At 40.6% G+C, this 19,406-nt stretch overlaps 1 protein-coding gene across 1 annotated transcript in view; it reads right to left on the bottom strand.

Annotated features, from left to right (window-relative positions):
- The window catches only part of CENPF (centromere protein F), a 57,226-nt gene that overhangs the window by 15,831 nt on the left and 21,989 nt on the right, over positions 1–19,406 (bottom strand). Inside the window, exons 9-13 of the mRNA XM_035010550.1 lie at positions 19,252–19,380; positions 15,579–15,701; positions 9,683–9,818; positions 4,282–7,679; positions 113–2,962 (exon numbers count right to left, since the gene is read on the bottom strand). Coding sequence (XP_034866441.1) covers positions 113–2,962; positions 4,282–7,679; positions 9,683–9,818; positions 15,579–15,701; positions 19,252–19,380 — 6,636 coding nt within the window. The remainder of the gene's footprint in view (positions 1–112; positions 2,963–4,281; positions 7,680–9,682; positions 9,819–15,578; positions 15,702–19,251; positions 19,381–19,406) is intronic.

Genomic DNA, 19,406 nt, shown 5'->3' with positions numbered 1-19,406 from the left:
TACAGAGTTTGGTCCCATACGGCAGACACTGTCCAGAAGGAAATCTGATTCACACAGTGGTTTCCCTCCCTCATGACTACATATTCAAACGTACATAGCTTAGGCCACTTACTTTTTCAACAAAGGACACGTTTTCCATTTTTGTCATTTCAAGCTCTTTCTCCAGATCCTTGTGAGATTTCTGTAGTGCTTCTAAGGTGTCCCGCAAAGTGTCATTTTTGGATCGCAGCGCTTGGATCTTCTGCTCCAATTCCATCAGCAGATTATCCAGTTCCACTTTTTGCTTCTTCCAAAGCTGCTGTTCTCCTTCCACCTGGGACAGTTTAGAGGTGAGCAGCTCTTGGTCTTGAATTTGATTTTTCAGTATGCTGATTTCTTCCTCCTTCTCCTCTAGCTTCTGTTTGCAATCTTCTACTTGTTGAAGGAGGCCATTTGCAGAAGCCTGCACATTAAGGTAATTATTCTTGACCTCGTCAAGGCCTCGTAGTACCTGAGCCTTCTCGTGTTCAAGAGCATCTACTTGACTGCGCAGATTCTGTGCTTCGGCCTTCCAGGTGTCTTGGTCATGACACAAGGCCGCCACTTTCTCATTTAGCTCCTTTATTTGCGTTTGAAGCATCTCCACTGCTGTTTTAGATTCTTCTCTCATCTGTACATTTTCTTGCTCTTTTTCTTGCAATAGATTTTCAAAGGAAGAATTTAATACTTCTAATTCAGATACTCGCCCTTGCTCCTTCCGTAATTCTTTTATCACATTTTCTTTTTCTGACCTTATATGGACAAGATCTAATTCCAAATCTTTCAGGTTTTGGGCCATCTCCTCTACTTTTGCTTTTAGAGTCCCCACCTCTGCTTTGGAATTCTCAGCCTCAAGGATCACGCACTCTTGGTTTTTCCCGGATATCTCTAGTTCTCTTTCAAGGTTCTCTACTCTATCCTTAAGCAAGTCGGCGTGCTGTTCACTTTCCCTCAGTGTTCCCAAGACCTGGAGCTGCTCCTTTTCATCAGCTTCCAGGCGGACTTTCAGCTGTTCAATGCTGTTCCTCAGCTGATGTATTTCCTGCACCGAGGAGTCTATACTCTGTTCTTCGACCTTCTGGATTTCTTGGTCACGACACAAGGCTATTACTTCCTCAATTAGCTCTTTCAGTTGTGTTTGGAGCATCTCCAATGCAGCTTTGGATTCTTCTCTCATCTTTATTTTTTCTTTCTCCTCTTCTTCTAACTGACCTTTCAATGAAGAGAGTAATGTGTCTAATTCAGACACTTGACCTTGTTTTTCTTGTAGTTGTTTTATGAGATTTTCTTTTTCGAACCTTACTGTGCCAAGGTCTAATTCTAAATCTTTCAGGTTTTTGGTCATCAATTCCATTTGTGTTTTTAGGGTCTCCACCTCTGCTTTGGAATTCTCAGCATCAAGAATCACCAGCTCTTGGTTTTCCTCTGACATCTGCAGTTCTCTTTCAAGGTTCTCGACTTTATCCTGAAGCGAATCAATCTTACGCTCGCTCGCTCTCAGTTTCTCTAAAACATGCAGCTGCTTCTTGTCATCAGCCTGAATGCGGACCCTCAGCTTCTCAATGCCTTTTCTTAGCTGGTGCACTTCCTCCTGCGTTGAGCTCAGCCTCACTGCAACCTCACCCTTCTCCATCAGCGCATCCTCCAAGGCCTTGGCGATGGTCAGCTTTTCGTGTTCCGATTCATGCAGTCTGGTCTGCAGGCTTTCAGATTCCCTTGCAAGTGATTCTTTCTCTTTATTCAGTTGTCCGATTTGGATTTCCAACTCACTTTTTACCAAAGACAGGGCCTGTGAGTCCTTTTCCAAACTCTGCAGCTTCTCCTGGAGACAAGTGTTCTCTTCCAAAAGCTCAGTTACGTCAGAGGACAACGTCTGAACAAGCTGTGTTTTGTCCTTTACCTCTGCTCCAGCCATATCAATGTGATGGAGACATTCACCTTGATGAGATTCAAGCTCACGTATTTTCTGCTTCATCTTCTCAGACATCAGATCTAGTTCTTTATTTTCTTTTGACAAAGTATCTAATTCTCCATGAAGCTGGTTTCTCTCACTGGTGACCACAGAGAGTTCTTCTTCGAGGCGGGTTATAACTTTCTGCTTATTTTCATTGTCTTTTTCTAAATATAGCTTCTCTGTCTGAACTGTCACTAAGTCAGCTTCCACAGAGAGGGCGTGATGCTCGATGCTACCTTTCTCAGACTTTATCCTCTTTAGCTCATTTTCCACATCAAGAAATCGCTCTCTCCAGTTGTCGTTCACCTCAGCCACATTATCTTCAATAACTGCATGTGACAATTTATCTGCACCTATTTCTAAATTAGAATTGAGACCTTCTAAACTTTCTGTTCTCTGGTGTAATTCCTGGTTGTCACAAGAAAAGGATTCCAATCTTTCACTTAAGTTTGATTTTTCTTTCTTGAGTTCCTCAACTATTTTTTCTAACTCTATACATGCTTCCATCTTGGTGGTTACTTGTGCTTCCTGTAAATTGAGTTTTGAGTCTAACTCTTTTATTTCACTTAGTAAACTTTCAACTTTTTTGTCACGTTCCTCTATGACATGAAGTAACCTCAAATTCTCATTTGATGACTCGTTTACCTGCAGTTGAAGATTCTGAATGGTGACCTGAGTCTCCAGAAAATCCATAGGTACCAGAGCATTAGGACCAGAAAGTGACAATTCAGAAATGCGTTCTAAACAGCCCTGGGTTCTGTCTTCAGCTGGAGTCTCATAACTGGCTTCTGGGGACTGTTCCCTAGACCATTCTCGTGTGAATCTGACTGGACTGGTCTTGGTTATTTTTTCTGTCTCTAGATTGAGGTCCTGCTGAACACCTTCTTCACAAATCTGATGAATGTCACGCTTTGGTGTTCTCTCTTGCGTTTCCAAAGTATATTCTTCTGATTCTTTTACATCACAGCTATTGTTTCCACCCCGAAGAGCCTGTAGTTGTAATATACAATGAGAATTCATTTTACTTTTCAAGAGGAATCAAAATAGAATAAATAGGCTTAATTATTACTTTATAGAAACTGGCTTCTTGCCTCTGCTAAACACATCTCTTCAAATGGCATATTTCCCACCCCATTCTCCTCTCTCAATCCAAATACCCAACACAATTAAACAAACATTCAATAAGTGTTCTCCACAGGCAAGGCACTGGGTAAGGTATTGATCATGAAGACAAACCCTTCAGATCAGTTATTTGATCATCTAAATTGTAACATTTAAATTTCATATTTTTTTCTTGCTAGAAATGTCCTTGGTAGCCTAAATATAAAATTTCTTTTTGTGATTATCAAATAAGAGGCTAACAAATTCCACATAAAATGTTCAGCTTACATCTTCAGCATTTACGATATTCTTCACTGAGAGAAGTTTTCATGACCAGATCCCCAGCCCAAGGACTTAATCACAGAGCCAGCACTAACTATCCATATTCTTGGATAAATTACATGTCTGGATCTCACCTTCTTCTCATCTATAAAATGGGGATCTGCTGCTGTGACCACTACGACCCATCATGTCACCACCTGCCCTCCCTAATTTACTGAGGCAGACAGACGGAATCAAGTGAGACTTGTCAACGGGTCAGCATTACTAGTTTAGCTGATAGACTAGAAAGGGCGAAGTTATGACTTAACAATTTCATATCCCAATAAGAGATGTCTCTTTAAAGGACTGATAACAAACCATAGATTTGTAACAGAGCAAACTGATAAGAAAATTACTCAGTAATATGTAATAAACTCCTGCATTTAGTTTCATGACTTTAACTAATAATGAAATAGTCTGAAAATGGCAAGAAAACTTAAAACTCGTATCATATTGCCTTCCATACTCTAATTTAATATTTAACTATGGTTTATTACCACAGTTATTATTTCACTCACAAAGAGTGAAAACACATACATATCCTCAAGATGACTTCTGACTCCATAATATAATTTTCTCCAGGAGACTTTAAAAAACATCTTTAGTAATTTCCTACATGTAAATGTTTGAGTGGAATCATCATAGAAATTTACATCCCCCCACCCCCACCCCAATCAGGCTTACTAATTTTTCTAAAGTTGTGCTTTGTTTAAAAAAAACAAAAAACCAAAAATCTTTTGGTGTGTGTGTGTATATGTGTTTTTATACCCTTGAACTCTAAAAATATTTTAAGTTTGATTTAATGTAGATTTCAAGTCAACAAACATTTCTCGAGCACCTGCTGGGCATGTAACTGGAGAAACAGCATGTAAATCCCAGGTACTTACATCTTCTATGTCGGTGCCGTGCAAAGACCGAGAACTCAAGTCCAGACCTTGTAGCTGGAGTCGTGCTACTTCTAGTTCAAACGACAGGTGTTCAGTCTGTTTCTTTTCTGCTGCCAACTTGGACTCCATCTCCATGGTCACGCTTGTCAGCTTCTGCTGCCACTGTTCATTTTCTGACATATACTGCCTCCTGAGACAGTCGAGCTCTTCCCTTTCGGAAGTTAATAACTGCTCGAGCTCTTTAATCTCCTTATTTTTCATAATCTCCTGACTTTTGATTTTGTCTTCTAGCTTTTTGAGGGATTGCAGGTACATCTGACAGAGAGTCTCAAGTTCTTCAATGCTCCTCACTGGGGCAGACAGAATTTCTTTCTTGGTCAGATTCTCCTTCTCCGGACTGCAGCAAGATCTTTCCTCTATATTAGACTGGTTTGCTGAAATATTCCCATCTAAATTACTCAAAAGTGATGTTTCTCCTGTCTGGTCTAAAAGGTCTTTGCAAAAAGAAGATTCTCCCAAACGTGTAAGGCTAGGGCTGTCAGTCACACAAGAGAATGATAATGACAGAAAATGCCCTTCCTCGGGTCCCCGCATCTCCTCCTTTACCAAGTCACCTTGGAAGTTTCGCAGACTTGTTGACAAGATCGAATTTTCAGCCTTTAATGCGTCCACATAAGACTGTAGCTCTGACATCTTAGAGCTCACTTGACAGTGCTGATCATGTAAAATTTTGTGTTCGCTCTGTAAAGATGAGAATTTCTCCTGTAATTCAGCGAAGTGCATTTGAACTTCATTTGACAATGTCAAGTGCTCATAGCAATTACTGTCATCCAAAGGATTTAAGGACACACGTTTCTGCTCATTTTGTCGTTCACCAGATTCACCTTCCGCCATTTCTTTCACCAACTCACCTTGGAGAAGGCCATTTTCGTCGTTTATTTTAACTTCATTTACTAGTTTCTCCATCTCCTCTGCCATTTTACTAGTTGCTGTGATACATTCTGATCTTGAATCATTCAGCTCAGACATTAGCTCAAGCTTTTCAACCTGCAGCATCTCACACATCTTCTCTAGCTCACTCAGCTTGCTCATTGCTGTTTGGAGAGAGCACTGCAGATGCGCATTGTCATTTTGACTTGCTGACAACTCATGAAGCACTGAAATATACTTTTCTTCTGTACCTGCGTCACAGTCTTTAGGGCCACTAAGTTCTTGTGACTGGGCATCGCATTGCAAATTTCCAGTTTCTAATTCTATTCCAATTGTCTGTAGTTCGTGCTGTAGGCATTGCTTCTCCTTCTCGCTTTCCTTAAGTTTTAATTCCCTATTTCTCATCTTAGCTTCTAATTGTACCAACTGTGCATTATAACAGTCTAGAGAAGGATCTTTAACTTCAAGATCCATCGGAAGTTGAACATGACATTTATTTATCTCACTCTCTCCAACCACAGAGTCGCTAATTGGCTCTGATTCTAGAATCTCATGCTCTTGTTTCATCTCAATTAATGTCATCAGGTGCTCATTCTCTTGTACTAAGGCATTAAGTTCCTTTTGCATCTTACTTTGTTCTTCCTTTAAGGTCATGATTTCTTGCTTTAAACCATCCGCCTCACTCTCGGACCTGTTTTGGATATCTGCAATCTCCGATCTCAGATCTTGCTGCACTGCCCCCAACTCCAGTGCTAGATTCTGGTTTGTTTCTTCAGCTAAGGCTAATTTTGTTACAAACGCTTGGTGTTCCCTTGCAAATGTTTCCTTTAGATGATCCAATTCCTTTTGTCTATTTTCACAAGCACTAGTGCACTCATTTAGCAAGCATTCTAATTGAGAGTTCTTTTCTTGAGCTGCTTTATATTTTTCACTAAGATCCTCAAATGCACATCTTGTTTCTTCACATCTTTGTTGTAAAATAAGTCTTTCTTGCTCATACTGATTGGATAACTCTGAAATGCTTTTGTCTCTTTCATCTATACAGTTTGAAAAACTCTCACTTTTTTGGATTAAGTTAATCTTCTCTTGATTTAAGGTTGCATTAATTTCCTTAAGAGTCTCATTCTCTTGGGTCAGATCTTCAATTTCCTTTCTGTATAAAGAAATGGTGGAACTCAGTTCCTTTTTCTCCGAGCTCAGGGTTTCAGACAAGAGTTGTAGCTCCTTTAGAGATTCTTGAAGTAAATGGTTACTCTTTTTATATTCTTGAATCTCTGCTTGCTCAGTTTCTAATTTTTCATTCAAAAGCTGGAACTCTCTTTCCTTGTTCTCCAGGGCAGCTAAAGTTTCAGCAAAAGCATTTTGATGAACAGAAGTGTCTTCTTGTAACTTACTAATGCGTTGACTTGTTTCAACCACAAAACTTTGATGCATCTGCTCTGCTTTAATGAGATTTTCTTCTATTTCTCCTCTGATTTGCACCAATTCTTCACACTGCTTTTGTAGATCTGAGTTCATCTGCTTTTGAGACTCTAATGAAAACTCAAGAGACATGACTCGATTTTGTAAGGTGGCTGAACTTTTTGGACCTGGGTCTGCTTCTAGATAGCATTTGCTCCTCTCTGAAGGCATGCTTCCTTGTTCTCCAATTATATTTGCAAAGGAATTATTCATTGCAGACTGCTGTTCAAAAGCCAAAAGACTTCTGTGATGAGCCTCATTTGTCACGAGAGAAGAATCTTTGGATTTTAGCAGATCCTGGAAGCTCTCATATTCAGCCTGCAAGTCTTGGTAACGCTGGTCTTTGTCTATGACTTCACTTGACAATAACTGAAGCTTGTGTTCGAGATCTTCCACTTGCCCGGTAAGCTCAGAAATCTTCAAGCGCATGTTCTCTATTTCCTTCTTGTGTTTCTCGTCTGAGACCTCGGCTTTCTGCTGCAGGTCTGCATAAGCTTCTTTCTGTGTCTCTACCTCCACAGTCTTGCTGTCTATCACATTGTGAAGGTTTCTGATCTCAACACTGAGATTTTCACTTTCCATCTCCAGCGTTCTCACTTTCTCATTGTATTCGTGACTTTTTATTTGTTGTGTCTTGAGACAAGTTTCCAAGTGATTAATTTTACTCTGCAAGCTTCCCTTTTCTGATTCCAGCTGACTTAAAAGTTGTTCATTTTCACTTTTCCAACGAGCAAACAGAGTCTTCTCTTCTTTCAATTCTTCATATTCTTTCTTTTTTAACTCCAAAGCAATCAGTAAAGCTTCGGACTCTTTCTCTATTTTGCTTAACTTATCGTTCAGTTGTTCAATGTGATGCTCCCTTTTCTTCAAAAGGTCTTGAGAGCAATCTCGCTGCTTTTCCAAATCAGCCAAGGCAAGCTTCAGTTTTTCTAAAGTCAAGGAATTCTCTTGCTGATTGATTTTTTCTTGAAGATCTCTTAACATGGTTTCCTGAGAGGCATTCTTAGCTATTAAAAAAAAAAATTTTTAATGTAATGTCATGTTTTTAATAAATATTTATTCTACAAGAATTCCAACACTTAAAAAAAAAAATCTAAACAAACATAACAGCCTCTCAAGCCCTAGGACAATCAGCATTATTGCCTGGGTACCTCCTGGAAAGTAGATCACCTGATAATTATCTGAGCTTACATACAGACAATGAGGAAATGGTCCTCATAAGGATGATAAGAGGGACGTCTGGGTGGCTCAGTCGGTTAAGCATCTACCTTCGGCTCAGGTCATGATCCCAGGGTCCTGGGATAGAGCCCCACATCAGGCTCCGTGCTCCGCGGGAAGCCTGCTTCTCCCTCTCCCTCTACCCTTCCCCCTGCCTCTGTGCATGCTCTCCCGCTCTCTGACGAATAAATAAAATCTTTAAAAAAAAAAAAAAAAGGATAAGACATTTGTTCATCTTCTTTCTAAACTTAATAAAAGTGTTGTCACATAAAACAGCAATAAATACTTATTCTGAGAAAGAAAACTGTGAAAAGAGCAGCATTGAGGTAGTAATATTCTATTTCACTACAGAGTAATTCTGATTTCCCAGAAAAGTGAGTAATTATTCCACCTTGTTAGCCAAAAATCTACAGGATTGGGCTTAAGTACAAAAGAGTAAATAATGCTGTGTATCAGTAACTCTCACAGGCTACAGGTTCTATCGAGGAACAATGTTACCCACATCCCAGCCCCTTACAGTAAGTGTCTATGAATAGGAGAATCAAATGGAAGATTTTCCAGACTCCACTGCCACCTCATGTCTACCCCCGGGCCCCTCCTAGTTGGAAATAATGGCAGTGCTTTCATTCAGCAGTGATTGGAAGGCTCCATGTTCCTCAAATACGTTGGGGGAGAATAAGCGTTGAGAATCTCAATAGAAGATGATAAAGCTAGCATGTATGATAAACTCAGTTGTTACACTACAGGGAAAACAATTCCTAGTTTGTTTGATTTTATTTATTTACTTGAGAGAGAGAGACAGAGATAGCGAGAGAGAGCTTGAGTGGGGAGGAGAGAGAGAAGCAGACTCCCACTGAGCAGGGAGCCCAACCCGGAACTCGATCCCAGGACCCTGGAATCATGACCTGAGCCGAAGGCAGACGTTTAACCGACTGAGCCACCCAGGCGCCCCCCAGTTCCTAGTTTTAACCTGTTAATCTCAGTCTACCTACTGAGAGTTGAAGGCCCTTGAGGCGCTGTCTTTACAAGCCATCATTCCACTTCGCTTGTGAGGACCTCACACAACCAACACTGAAAAATGCCCTCGCCCTTCCTTTTCTGACAGTTTTCTTTCAAGAAAGCTGAAGACTGACATTTTTACCCCCTGCCATGGAAGAATTGAAAGCCGTCTTAGGGAGATCAGAATTTAAACGAGGAAAGAGTCACAGAGAAGTATGGCACACATTCCATAGGGCAGGTTAAAAGAAGTCCTAGAGGTACATACACCCCAGCTGAGAAAATTAATGTACATAAAAGACATACGGTACATACAGATAAACATGAAATGGTGGGCTCATGTGGTGCATGCAGCATAATCCAGTGTCTGTGTGGAAAGTGAGGAAAGAAAATCACTCAGTCAAGTAAGTCCTCAAAAAAAAAAAAGGTCATTAACGGCTGGGAAAACATGCATTCAATACAGGATTTCTCCACCGTCTGGGGGACAAACACACTTGAGACACAAAGAATAGCACTCTGGGGTGAGAGACAGCACTGACAATTCACTTTTGTGTGGAGAATATTTACCCTTCTGGTTTCAAAGGCAGTTTGGGACTCTGTGTGTTCCAATAAAAAAAAAATGTCGAACTATCACTCTGAAACTAAAAAAGGGAAGAGAGAAAATTTTCTCCACATCAACTGCAGACATCTTTCTAGGAAGATATATAGGAAAATCGAAAAATGTTTCTAAGGCCATCCATCCTCCCTCATGGGACATCAGCTTAGAAAAATACCTCCAAACGCTCAGTTTACTTACCCCTCATTTCTTCTGCAACGTTCTGGCTCTGACTCAAACTCTGTTTGGCCTTCCTCAGCTCTTCCTCCAGGTGGCAGACTTCTCTGGCCCGTTGCTCAGACTGACTCTTCAGAACACTGTATTCCTTCTTCGCTTCCTAAAGCACACATTTAATTGGTTATAATCAAAACCACTCAAACTAGTTATGATTTCTGCCTTATAAGGGTCCCTAATGGGACTACTTGTGTATCTCACTAGGGGAGGAATCTCACTTTTCCCTTTGAGCACTTAAGTGTCACTTAAGTTAGACATCTTACTTCAATCAGATGATTTTATGAATAGAACTAAAAAGCACAAAACCCAAAATGGACAATCATCTTTTCCCTTCAAGAAACAGACTTCTTTGAAATTTCTGGATGTCCCTATGCTTGTTAAAGAGTTAACTCATAAGGAAAATCCTATTTACAAGATCCTCAAAGAAACAGGCTCCAAGGTCCAATCACACCTGAATGATCAAACACATTTTTGCAAAGATCTGATGTGCTAATAAACCAAAATGCACATGACAGATTTTTTCCTTTTCATTGTAAAACCATGTTAAGGCTTACTGTAATGAGGATGTCTTTATGAGTATTAAGTTTTTATTAAGAAAATCTAGTGTGCAAGACGCTGGGAAGGGTGTTATGAAAGATGCAAACATAAATAAGACTAGAGTCTCCTGCCCTCAGGGCAGGTCTCCCACTCCAGTGGGGGAGGACTGGATACTAATCACTTAGTTCATACCAGGATGTGCTAAATACTAAAGAGAAGTGGAGTATGTTATGGGAAATCAGAGAGCAGATACATGGAAAGAAAAATTCATTCTATATGGAGGAAATCTGAGATTTCACAGTGAAAACAGGTTCTTTGGGTACCTGATTAGGTGAAGTAGTCACATAAAAAAGTAGCAGAGACTCATATGCATGTCCATTCTATGACTATGGAGGTGTGCCTATTTTTGAATCTTAAAACCAAGCAATGGTTATTTATATGCCAAATAAAAACACTATTACTGGGGTGCCTGGGTGGCTCAGTCTGTTAAGCGTCTACCTTCAGCTCAGGTCATGATCCCAAGGGCCTGGGATCAAGCCCTGCGTCGAGCTCTCTGCTCAGTGGGAAGTCTGCTCCTCTCTCTCCCTCCCTTGCTCGTGCTCTCTCGCTCACTCTCTCTCACTCAAATAAATAAATAATCTTAAATAAAATAAAATAAAAACACTATTGCTTATCAACCACATAAGACTTGCACAATAAATAAATCCTCTATTTATATTCCTCAATCTGTTTTTCAACCTTCAATGACTGTATAGATGATAAGTATCTCGGCCTATATTCTATGCCACTCTCTGGACCATCGGGGGTTGGCATATATTGTTACAAACAGACGGAACCAAGCTCCTCGCATCCTTAGGGCAAAAACATTTCATAAGGCTACCTTTTTTTAAAACTGCACTTCAAAAATACCCCCCATGAGAAGAAGGGGAAATTTTTGAATCTTAAAGAAACAATTAAGACCCATCGTCCAAAACCCTACAGCCCCGTTAGAAAACAGATGGCCCTGGCAAAGCTGTGCTGGAAGGTTGCCTTCAATTATCAGTCTGGTTACTACCAGCAGATGGGTACCCATGCAGCAAAGCCAAATTCAAGAAGAGGGAGAATCTGGCTAGTAGAACATACTTGAAAACTTCCTGGCAGCTGCCGTGTTCATGCATATACGTTCATTTCATCCTCAGAGTAAGACAAAGCCTGTCGTAGTTACATTCCTCTGGCTCCTTTGTCCCAATCCTGCCTCCCTTCCATGAGCTAAATGGACACCCGATCAGTCAGGACTGCAGTGTAAAGTTCTGCCAAGAGGGACCATCAAGGTGCACGGATGTTGCAGACTTGAACGAGCATCATTAAACTATAGAAACTATAATCACTTGTTTGCTCTCCGGGCTCAGAATAATCACCACTCAGATGGGATCACAGATGTGAAAGGAAAACGACCTTAAAGCACTTTAACAAGGGTAATGGAGCATTATTATTAGCATTTCTTCCCCAAAATTGACAGCAGCCAGATCTGCGTGATCCGTGCTAAGATTAGCGGAATGAGTTCGATGTAAAATAGTAACCAGCTTGTTTAACTACCTGAGTTGACTTCCCATTTTTATTGTGCAACCTAGGACATATTTTCTCACCCTAAAATATTAATCAAATCAAGTGACATCTGCATCTGGAGGAGGGGCCTCAAAGCTGAGAAGACACTGTTCAAACCTGGGGGCATCCCAACAGAAGGAAGGTAAAAAGAAGGAGAAGAGAGAGGGAAGGGGGCAACTTATGCTTGTTTATATGTCTGTGGGTCTCTATCCATCTCTGTCCATAACTGGGGGCATTTAAATGAGTAGTAAGCTCAATGGAAAGATTAACATGTCTTTCTATATTCTGGCATTAGCTCCGTAAATATTTGTTTCTAACAAAATGTTCAGCCAATCCTGGGACCCAGCAGGCTTGTAATACTATGGCTACGACCAACCCAAGAATTTTAAAAGGCCAAAATGTGGAAAATGAACATCTGAAAATGGATCTGTAGGCTGCCATCCATCAGCAATTAGTTTTCTGTGAGGCCACAGCCACTTAAGACTTGATTGGCTAGCTCATTAGCAACAATGAGTTAAGCATACAAGGATGTATTCTCCTAGGCATCTCTTGCATCCTCAAATGATTTGCAAAATTGGGCACTAGTCTAGAAAAACACAACAAAAATCCCTATCACCACAAGCCAGCATTAGAGCTTAGCAAGCAATTCCACCCAGATCAACTTCAGTTTAGGAGCAGCAAGGGAAGCATCATTTCCTAGGGCCAGACAAAACAAATTTCGGTTACTGTGTGGCATTTCATGATCCCATCCATGAATGGAGCTTAATACGTCCCCTGCTGGGACGAAGTCTATATCATGAACAAGGGAGGGATGCAGGGTCTGTCCCTTTCCACCTCATCATTCTTGCCTGCCAGGCCAAGCTCCTTAGAGAACCTGCTATACTACAGATCCCCACGCTCAGGGAGGTCCCCAGACAAGCGTTCCCTCATCTTGGCTATCACCTGATGGCATTTTATTGCCTACCCCCAATGCTAGGGGGCTGGCACTGGATGAGGGATGAGCAGCTTACCTAAAGCCTCCTTTCACTTTGATACTAGACATTAATTTTACCATTGATTGGGCCATTAAGTCACATTTCTGGTACAGATATGCTCTCATTGTGAGCAGCCTATCTGTTTACTAAATGCAGACAAGGAAAATTTCAGTACAACTGTCGCATTATTTCAGCATCCAAAACCTATAAGCATGATAGGATTGTTAGTACTTAACTTGGAATTCAACACAGAAAGCTACCAGAGTGAAAAAAGAGTAGAACAGGCAAAATTTTTAATGTGAAAAATCTCAAATGCACTGTCCCCTGCTCATCACTTTCTGTGCCTACAGGGGACAGCAAACGGCGGGAACACCAAAGGTCATAGCTCTTGTGGAGACCAGGGCAATGAACAGGTACCCTGTAATACTTTACTAATAAACACTCATGTGCTGGGCACTGGTCTAAGCACTTTACACAGGATATTTAATTTCATCATTAATACAGCTTAGAAAAGGGAAGGGTAGTATTTGTCCCTATATGCAGATGAGTAAAGTTGGACTCAGAAAGGCTAGGTCATTGTCTGAAGGTCACACAGCAGGGAGGTGGCAGAAAATGATGCAATCCCAGGTCTCCCTTCCTCTAAAGCTTCTATTCTGCTACTAAGTTGTACCACCGCTCTAAATGGGTAAATCACTTTTCTAATGCCAATCCCAATTCAAAATGCAAGAGCCAGCTAAACCCTTGGAATTCTTGATATCACCCTCAACAGAAGATACATCTCCACAAACATAAACGAAGGCCAATAGTACAAATCCCTTAGCCCTGTGCTAAGCACTTTCACGGGACACAGAAATCAGTGAAATCTAAGCGCAACACGATACACAATTAACCCTACAGGCTAGAGTTCACAGTGGACAAGCTCTACAGAGGGCAAACCCGAGCCTGGGCGGGGGTGCACACATCTTCAGAAACACCTGCAAGACAATGTCCAGCCCACTTCTGTAACTTGGCTGAGCAAACAGTGTCTGGACCCTCTTCACCAGAAGACTGCTTCTACAAAATGTTTCCACTAGGCAGCCAGTGGAGTCACGGGAGAGTTTCTGGCTGGAAGGAAAGCTCACAGGGGGAAGAGTTCGGTACCAGTCTGCTGTGGAAATGTTAGCAGAAGCATCTGTTGGTTGGTCCCCACTGGCCAAAAAAGCAAACATTTGTTTTGCTGAAACAAACACTCCCATTTGAAAACGGTTGCTGATGAAACCATCATGTGACACGAAGTTTGCTTCCCCTGGGGTGGCTGGGGCTGTGGCCTCCTGTCCCCAGCAGCATGACCCCTCCGAGACCTGCCACTCTAGTTATCACCTCTTTGCTATTGACAGATGTTTGGATCTGGCAATCAGGATACGCTCTTCAAAGCTGCAGGGATAAATACATGTAGATGTTCCCCCTCTGATAAAGAACTGTTCTTTGGTTCTCTGGTCTAAAAAATGATTGCAAAAGATTTGAAGAAGTGGGAAAAATTCTTTCCTGTGACATTTGATAGAGAAAAAACTCCCGTTCTGCCATGCTTCTTTGTAAGATTACAGTGCTGATTTATGGTCCTAGTCAGCCTGTTTCAATCTACTAACTGTCCCCAGATAAGCCTTTTCAGACAAGCTCCAGGCCAGGGCGCCTGGGTGGCTCAGTCAGTTAAGCATCCAACTCTTGATTTCAGCTCAGGTCATGATCTCAGGGTTGTGGGATCAAACCCCACGTCAAGCTCCGTGCTGGGCGGGGGAGTCAGCTTAAGATTCTCTCTCTCCCTCTGTCCCTTCAACCTCTCCTCTCCCTCTTTAAAAAAAATAAATAAATAAAATAAACTCCAGGCCACTAAATAAAGAGAGAAGCTGAATTAAAGTATGGATAAAATCCTATAACGATTATCAGGCCAATCTTCTCATATCCAAGCCACTGGAGAAACTTCATCCACCATTTTGTGTAATAAGCATGAATCTCCAAAAAAAGGACACTGTCAACCTTGCACATGCCAACATGACTTTGGAAGTTAGGGCAACAACTAACAATTACTTGTTGTCATTGTTGTTTTTGGAGAAAGAGAGAGAGAGAGAGAATGCACACAGGTGGGAGTTGGAGCAGAGGGAGAGAATCTCAAACAGGCTCCATGGCCACTGTGGAGCCTGACACAGGGTTCAATCTCACCACCCTGAGACTGAGACCTGAGCCAAAATCAAGAGTCCGAGGCTTAACCAAATGAGCCACCCAGGAGCCCCTTACAAGAATTTTAAATCTAGAAATTCTTCATCTGTCATCGCTTTTTATTTAAATCTGTGATTTTCCACAAAGTTATTATTTGATGACTCAAAAGCAAGCCCTTAGAAAGGGGATTTAAATTATACTTCCCATCACCAATTTTGTCTCTTTCCTCTTAGAATAGAAAATTTTGTTCCTTTCCACTTCTTTCCATTTTTCGGGTAATCTAAAATTATCTTTAAAAAAAAAAAAAGTAGTACATGATCTTAATACAAGTCATGTTTACCTATAATTGCTAGATGCTTATTAGTAATCATACGAATGCAAAGTGAAAAAAAAAGTACATATGTTCTATGTCATAGGTTACATACAAAACACTTTGTAATACTTGCGACAAATAAAAAGGGAAAATTACATACGGTCATGATAAAAGACGGAGAAACAGTATAGGAATTCTCTTGTACCCTCCCACTTCATCCCACACAGAAGTTGATAAATTCTCATCTCAATGCCTCACTTACCTCACTGCTTCTCCTCAGCTCATTTTCCTTGACCTGACTCGCCTGTAACAACTGTTCAGTTCGGCAGAACTTCTGCTTAAACTCTTCCAAAGTTTTTTCTAGCTGGTGCTTTCCTGATGTGACCTGCAAAGAGGAAAAAAGGCAAAGTTTCATTTTTATGTTCTTTACTTTTTTTTTTTTTTTTTAAGATTTTATTTATTTTTGAGAGAGAGAGAGAGAGAACAAGCAAGAGCAAGGTGAGAGGGAGCGGGAGAGGGAGAAGTAGACTCCCCACTGAGCAGGGAGCCCAACACGGGGCTCGATCCCAGGACCCTGGGATCACGACCTGAGCTGAAGGCAGATGCTTAACCAACTGAGCCACCCAGGTGCCCCTGTTCTTTACTTTTTAAATAAATTATTTATTCTTAAATAAAATGGTCATGGAATATAAGAACTGACGCCATCTATTTTGGGTGAGACATGATCTATGTTACAGCTGAATATAGCATTATAGGTTTAACTTAAAATAGCATCAGATCAACTTGGGTGACAGCAGATAGAAGAGGAAAAAGAGCTGGGTGTGGGGAGGGAGCCACAGAGAAAAAAAATAAATTTAACCACAAAAAAGTGAAACAATGAAACAGTAATAAACAACCAAAACAAAAAGCTGAGCTAAGAAACAAACTCGGAGACATACTTGCTGTGTGACAGATTAAAAGTTATATATCTGTGATATAACAAACAAAGCACATCTATGGTTCAATTTAGAAAAAGGTAAACTGAATTTTTAAGAGTAAATAACAGAAACAGACAAACCAAAAAATACAAATGGCAAATCAACTTCTGAAAGAAACATCCTCAGTGGTAGTCAAGGAAGAATGAAATGAAACAACGATGACTTTTTCACTCCTTAGTTAGTAAAATTTATAAAACCAGGACTATCTCCTAGTAACAAGGATGGGCGAAAACAGGACCTCTCTTACACCAACCAGGTGAAAAGGTACATTACAACTTTTTGAAGGGCAATTTGTCAGAATCGATCACAAGGGAGAATACACATGCCCTTGAGACAGCCAATTTCACACATGGAAACCTGTCCTACAGAAACACCAACACAGAAACACCCATGATGTTACCCAAGGATGTTACCACCAGGGCTACAATGAACAAGAAGATGTTGACCACCTAAACATCCCCCGATGGAATAATTAAATAAACTACAAAACATCTAATAAAAGCAAGGCTTAGGCCAAAAAAAAAAAACAAACGAACAAAAAGGCCTTTTTATTAAAAACCTTGGAGGAAGCCCATTAAACACTAACAATTTATCCTAGGAAAGGAGTTTTTTGTTTGTTTGGTTTTGGGGTTTTTTGTTTTGTTTTGTTTTTCCCCAACCTTGGTTAGCCAGATAGAGGACTAACTCTTAGTACCTAACAGATGTCAGGGAGTGTCATCTCTCCCATTTTGGCTGCATCCCCATCTCTGGTTCCTCTACTAAGAAAGGTCAACATTGGGGCGCCTGGGTGGCTCAGTTGGTTAAGAGAGGTCAGCATGACTCACTCCGGCGGCTGGTTGAAAACAGACTGTGAGGGGCAAGTCCAGAAGGAAGGAGAACAGTGAGGAGGCTAGTACAGTAATCCAGGTGAGAAATGACAGTGTCCTAGACCAGACAGGGGACCAGCGATGGTGAACAGTAGCCATAGCCAGTATAAAACACAAAGCTAGACACCAACGTTCATTAGACAGAAATTCAGGGAGATAACAGAATCAGAGGGAAGGGATGGAAGAGTTTACTACCAATTTCCTAAAATATGGGTTTTAATGTTTCAGTTGTTGATGGCAATCTAGTATTTATTTTCTTTATAAAGCATATTACACAGGACTATTATGGAAAAATTAAAAAGAGGCAAAAGCCAAAATAAAACAAAATTGCTTAACTGTATAGTCCAGAGATAAGCAAAGCTCATGGTTGGCATAGCTTTTACAAACTATGTATTGGACATAATCATTTGTTCATAAATATGCAGTGCCATTATTTAAAATGATTATAATAGTAATCTAAATGCATGATAAAAAAAACCCAAAAGAACAGCACAGAACAGTAGGAAATAAAAAACTGATTTCTGTCCAACACCATCCCTCTTTCTATATAGTTTTTACCATTTCTATTTTTATTCTTTCGATGGCTACTTTCATTAATTGAAATAACAATCTTATAACAACATTAAGGATTTATCAGTGGATTCCCACATACAGTAATACCTACCTCCCCTTCAATTTACAAATTTTAGTAAAAAATACATTGGCTTCTTCCATTGCTTTAATATTATAATTTTAAATAATAAACTTAAGTCTCTTTTTCTTGATCCAATAACTTTAAATATGTATCTTGACTCCCTATTAAGTAAAATGTATAAACATGCATTTCTAGCAATCTTTCTGTCTTCTCTCTACTCTTCAAGTTCTGTTCATTTATTCAGGGCCTGAGTTTATGGTTTTGCAACTCCAAGGGGCGTCATTCATTCCTAGTCCTCGTGGGTTTGTATGGTTATCACAATGTCTTTCAGAGGGGCACCATTTTGTATTATAATTCACACAAATACACCGAATGGCAAAGAATGGTAAATTTTGTATAAATATATACAGTCTATTCTATAACTATGATTGTTTTGTTCATATTTCTATTCAAAAACCTGAAAACCAGTAAAACATAATTTATATTTACTCCCTTTAAAAAAAAGTCATACAAATCAGGTTTATTCTTAGCAAGGAGGGAGGAAGCAAATGGAGGGTTTCCGGGAGTAGCTGAAAAGATTCTATGCCCTGACGCAGATAATGGTTCTAAGAGAGCATTCCTTATAATAATTCATTGAATTGTAAATTTGTTCTATGTAGATGTTGTATGTTAACACAAAAAGGTTTAAATATAGCTATACATATAATATCCACACATATGCAAAAATACATAGGCACATACAGACACGCAATACACACGTGTGTGTTTGAATAAAGGTGGAGTCAGGAGAATCCTAATGGAAGGCTTTGAGGTGTGAGAGAAAAAGTAGAGTTGAAGATGACATGGCGGTGATCTGGGTTCAGTGATATGAAGGATGGAACTGCTATTTACTGGGGTAAGGAAGACTACGGGAGGAGCACATTTGAAACAAATAGCGGGAGTTCAGCTATTACCCCACCAAGTGTGAGATGCCTGTTGGACAGGTGAGTGGAAATACAAGGTACACACGCAAGCCTGAAAGTTCAGAACAAGCGTCCCGGCTGAAGATAATAATACAAGGGCTGTCATCATATAGATGAGAGGCAAGGCCAGAAACTGGATGAGATCATTTTTGGAGTAAGTGTTAAATAAGTAAAAGGATTATAGTTTTCAGCGCTTTGACTGTTTGGGGGGCATAAATTCCTCGGGAGGTCTCCCACCTGGTGATATGCCCGAGAACCACTGGAACATCACACCCCTCCACAGACCTTCAGGTCTGAGATGCTCACTCACTTCCCTCTTTCTGTAAATGAGAAACCCCAGACTCAGACTCAGTTTGTTCTCTTCCTTGGTTAAGTAAGGAAAGGGAGGTTAGAGCCATTCTTCTTTAAAAGCATCACAGTGTCAGCTGCAGTATAGAAAATGCATGAATAAGGAAAAGGGGGACTACTGGAGGAGAGAAATAAGCTGGCTCCCTACTTTATCCAGGTCAGCCTGCAGGCTATTGCGAGCGTTCTTGGCTTGCTGTAACTCCTGCGTGAGTCTGGCTTTCATCTGCCCGCACTCCTGGTCCAGGGCTTGGAAGGCGCGCTGCTGACGGGAGAGCTCCTGAAACACCAAAGGCACACGCGTCA

This window comes from Mirounga leonina, unplaced genomic scaffold (assembly GCF_011800145.1).
Source record: "Mirounga leonina isolate KUSES-001 unplaced genomic scaffold, KU_Mleo_1.0 Mir_154, whole genome shotgun sequence".
Lineage (NCBI taxonomy): Eukaryota > Metazoa > Chordata > Mammalia > Carnivora > Phocidae > Mirounga > Mirounga leonina.
Note: the sequence above shows the minus strand (reverse complement) of the source record. Positions and strands in the feature narration are given on the sequence as shown.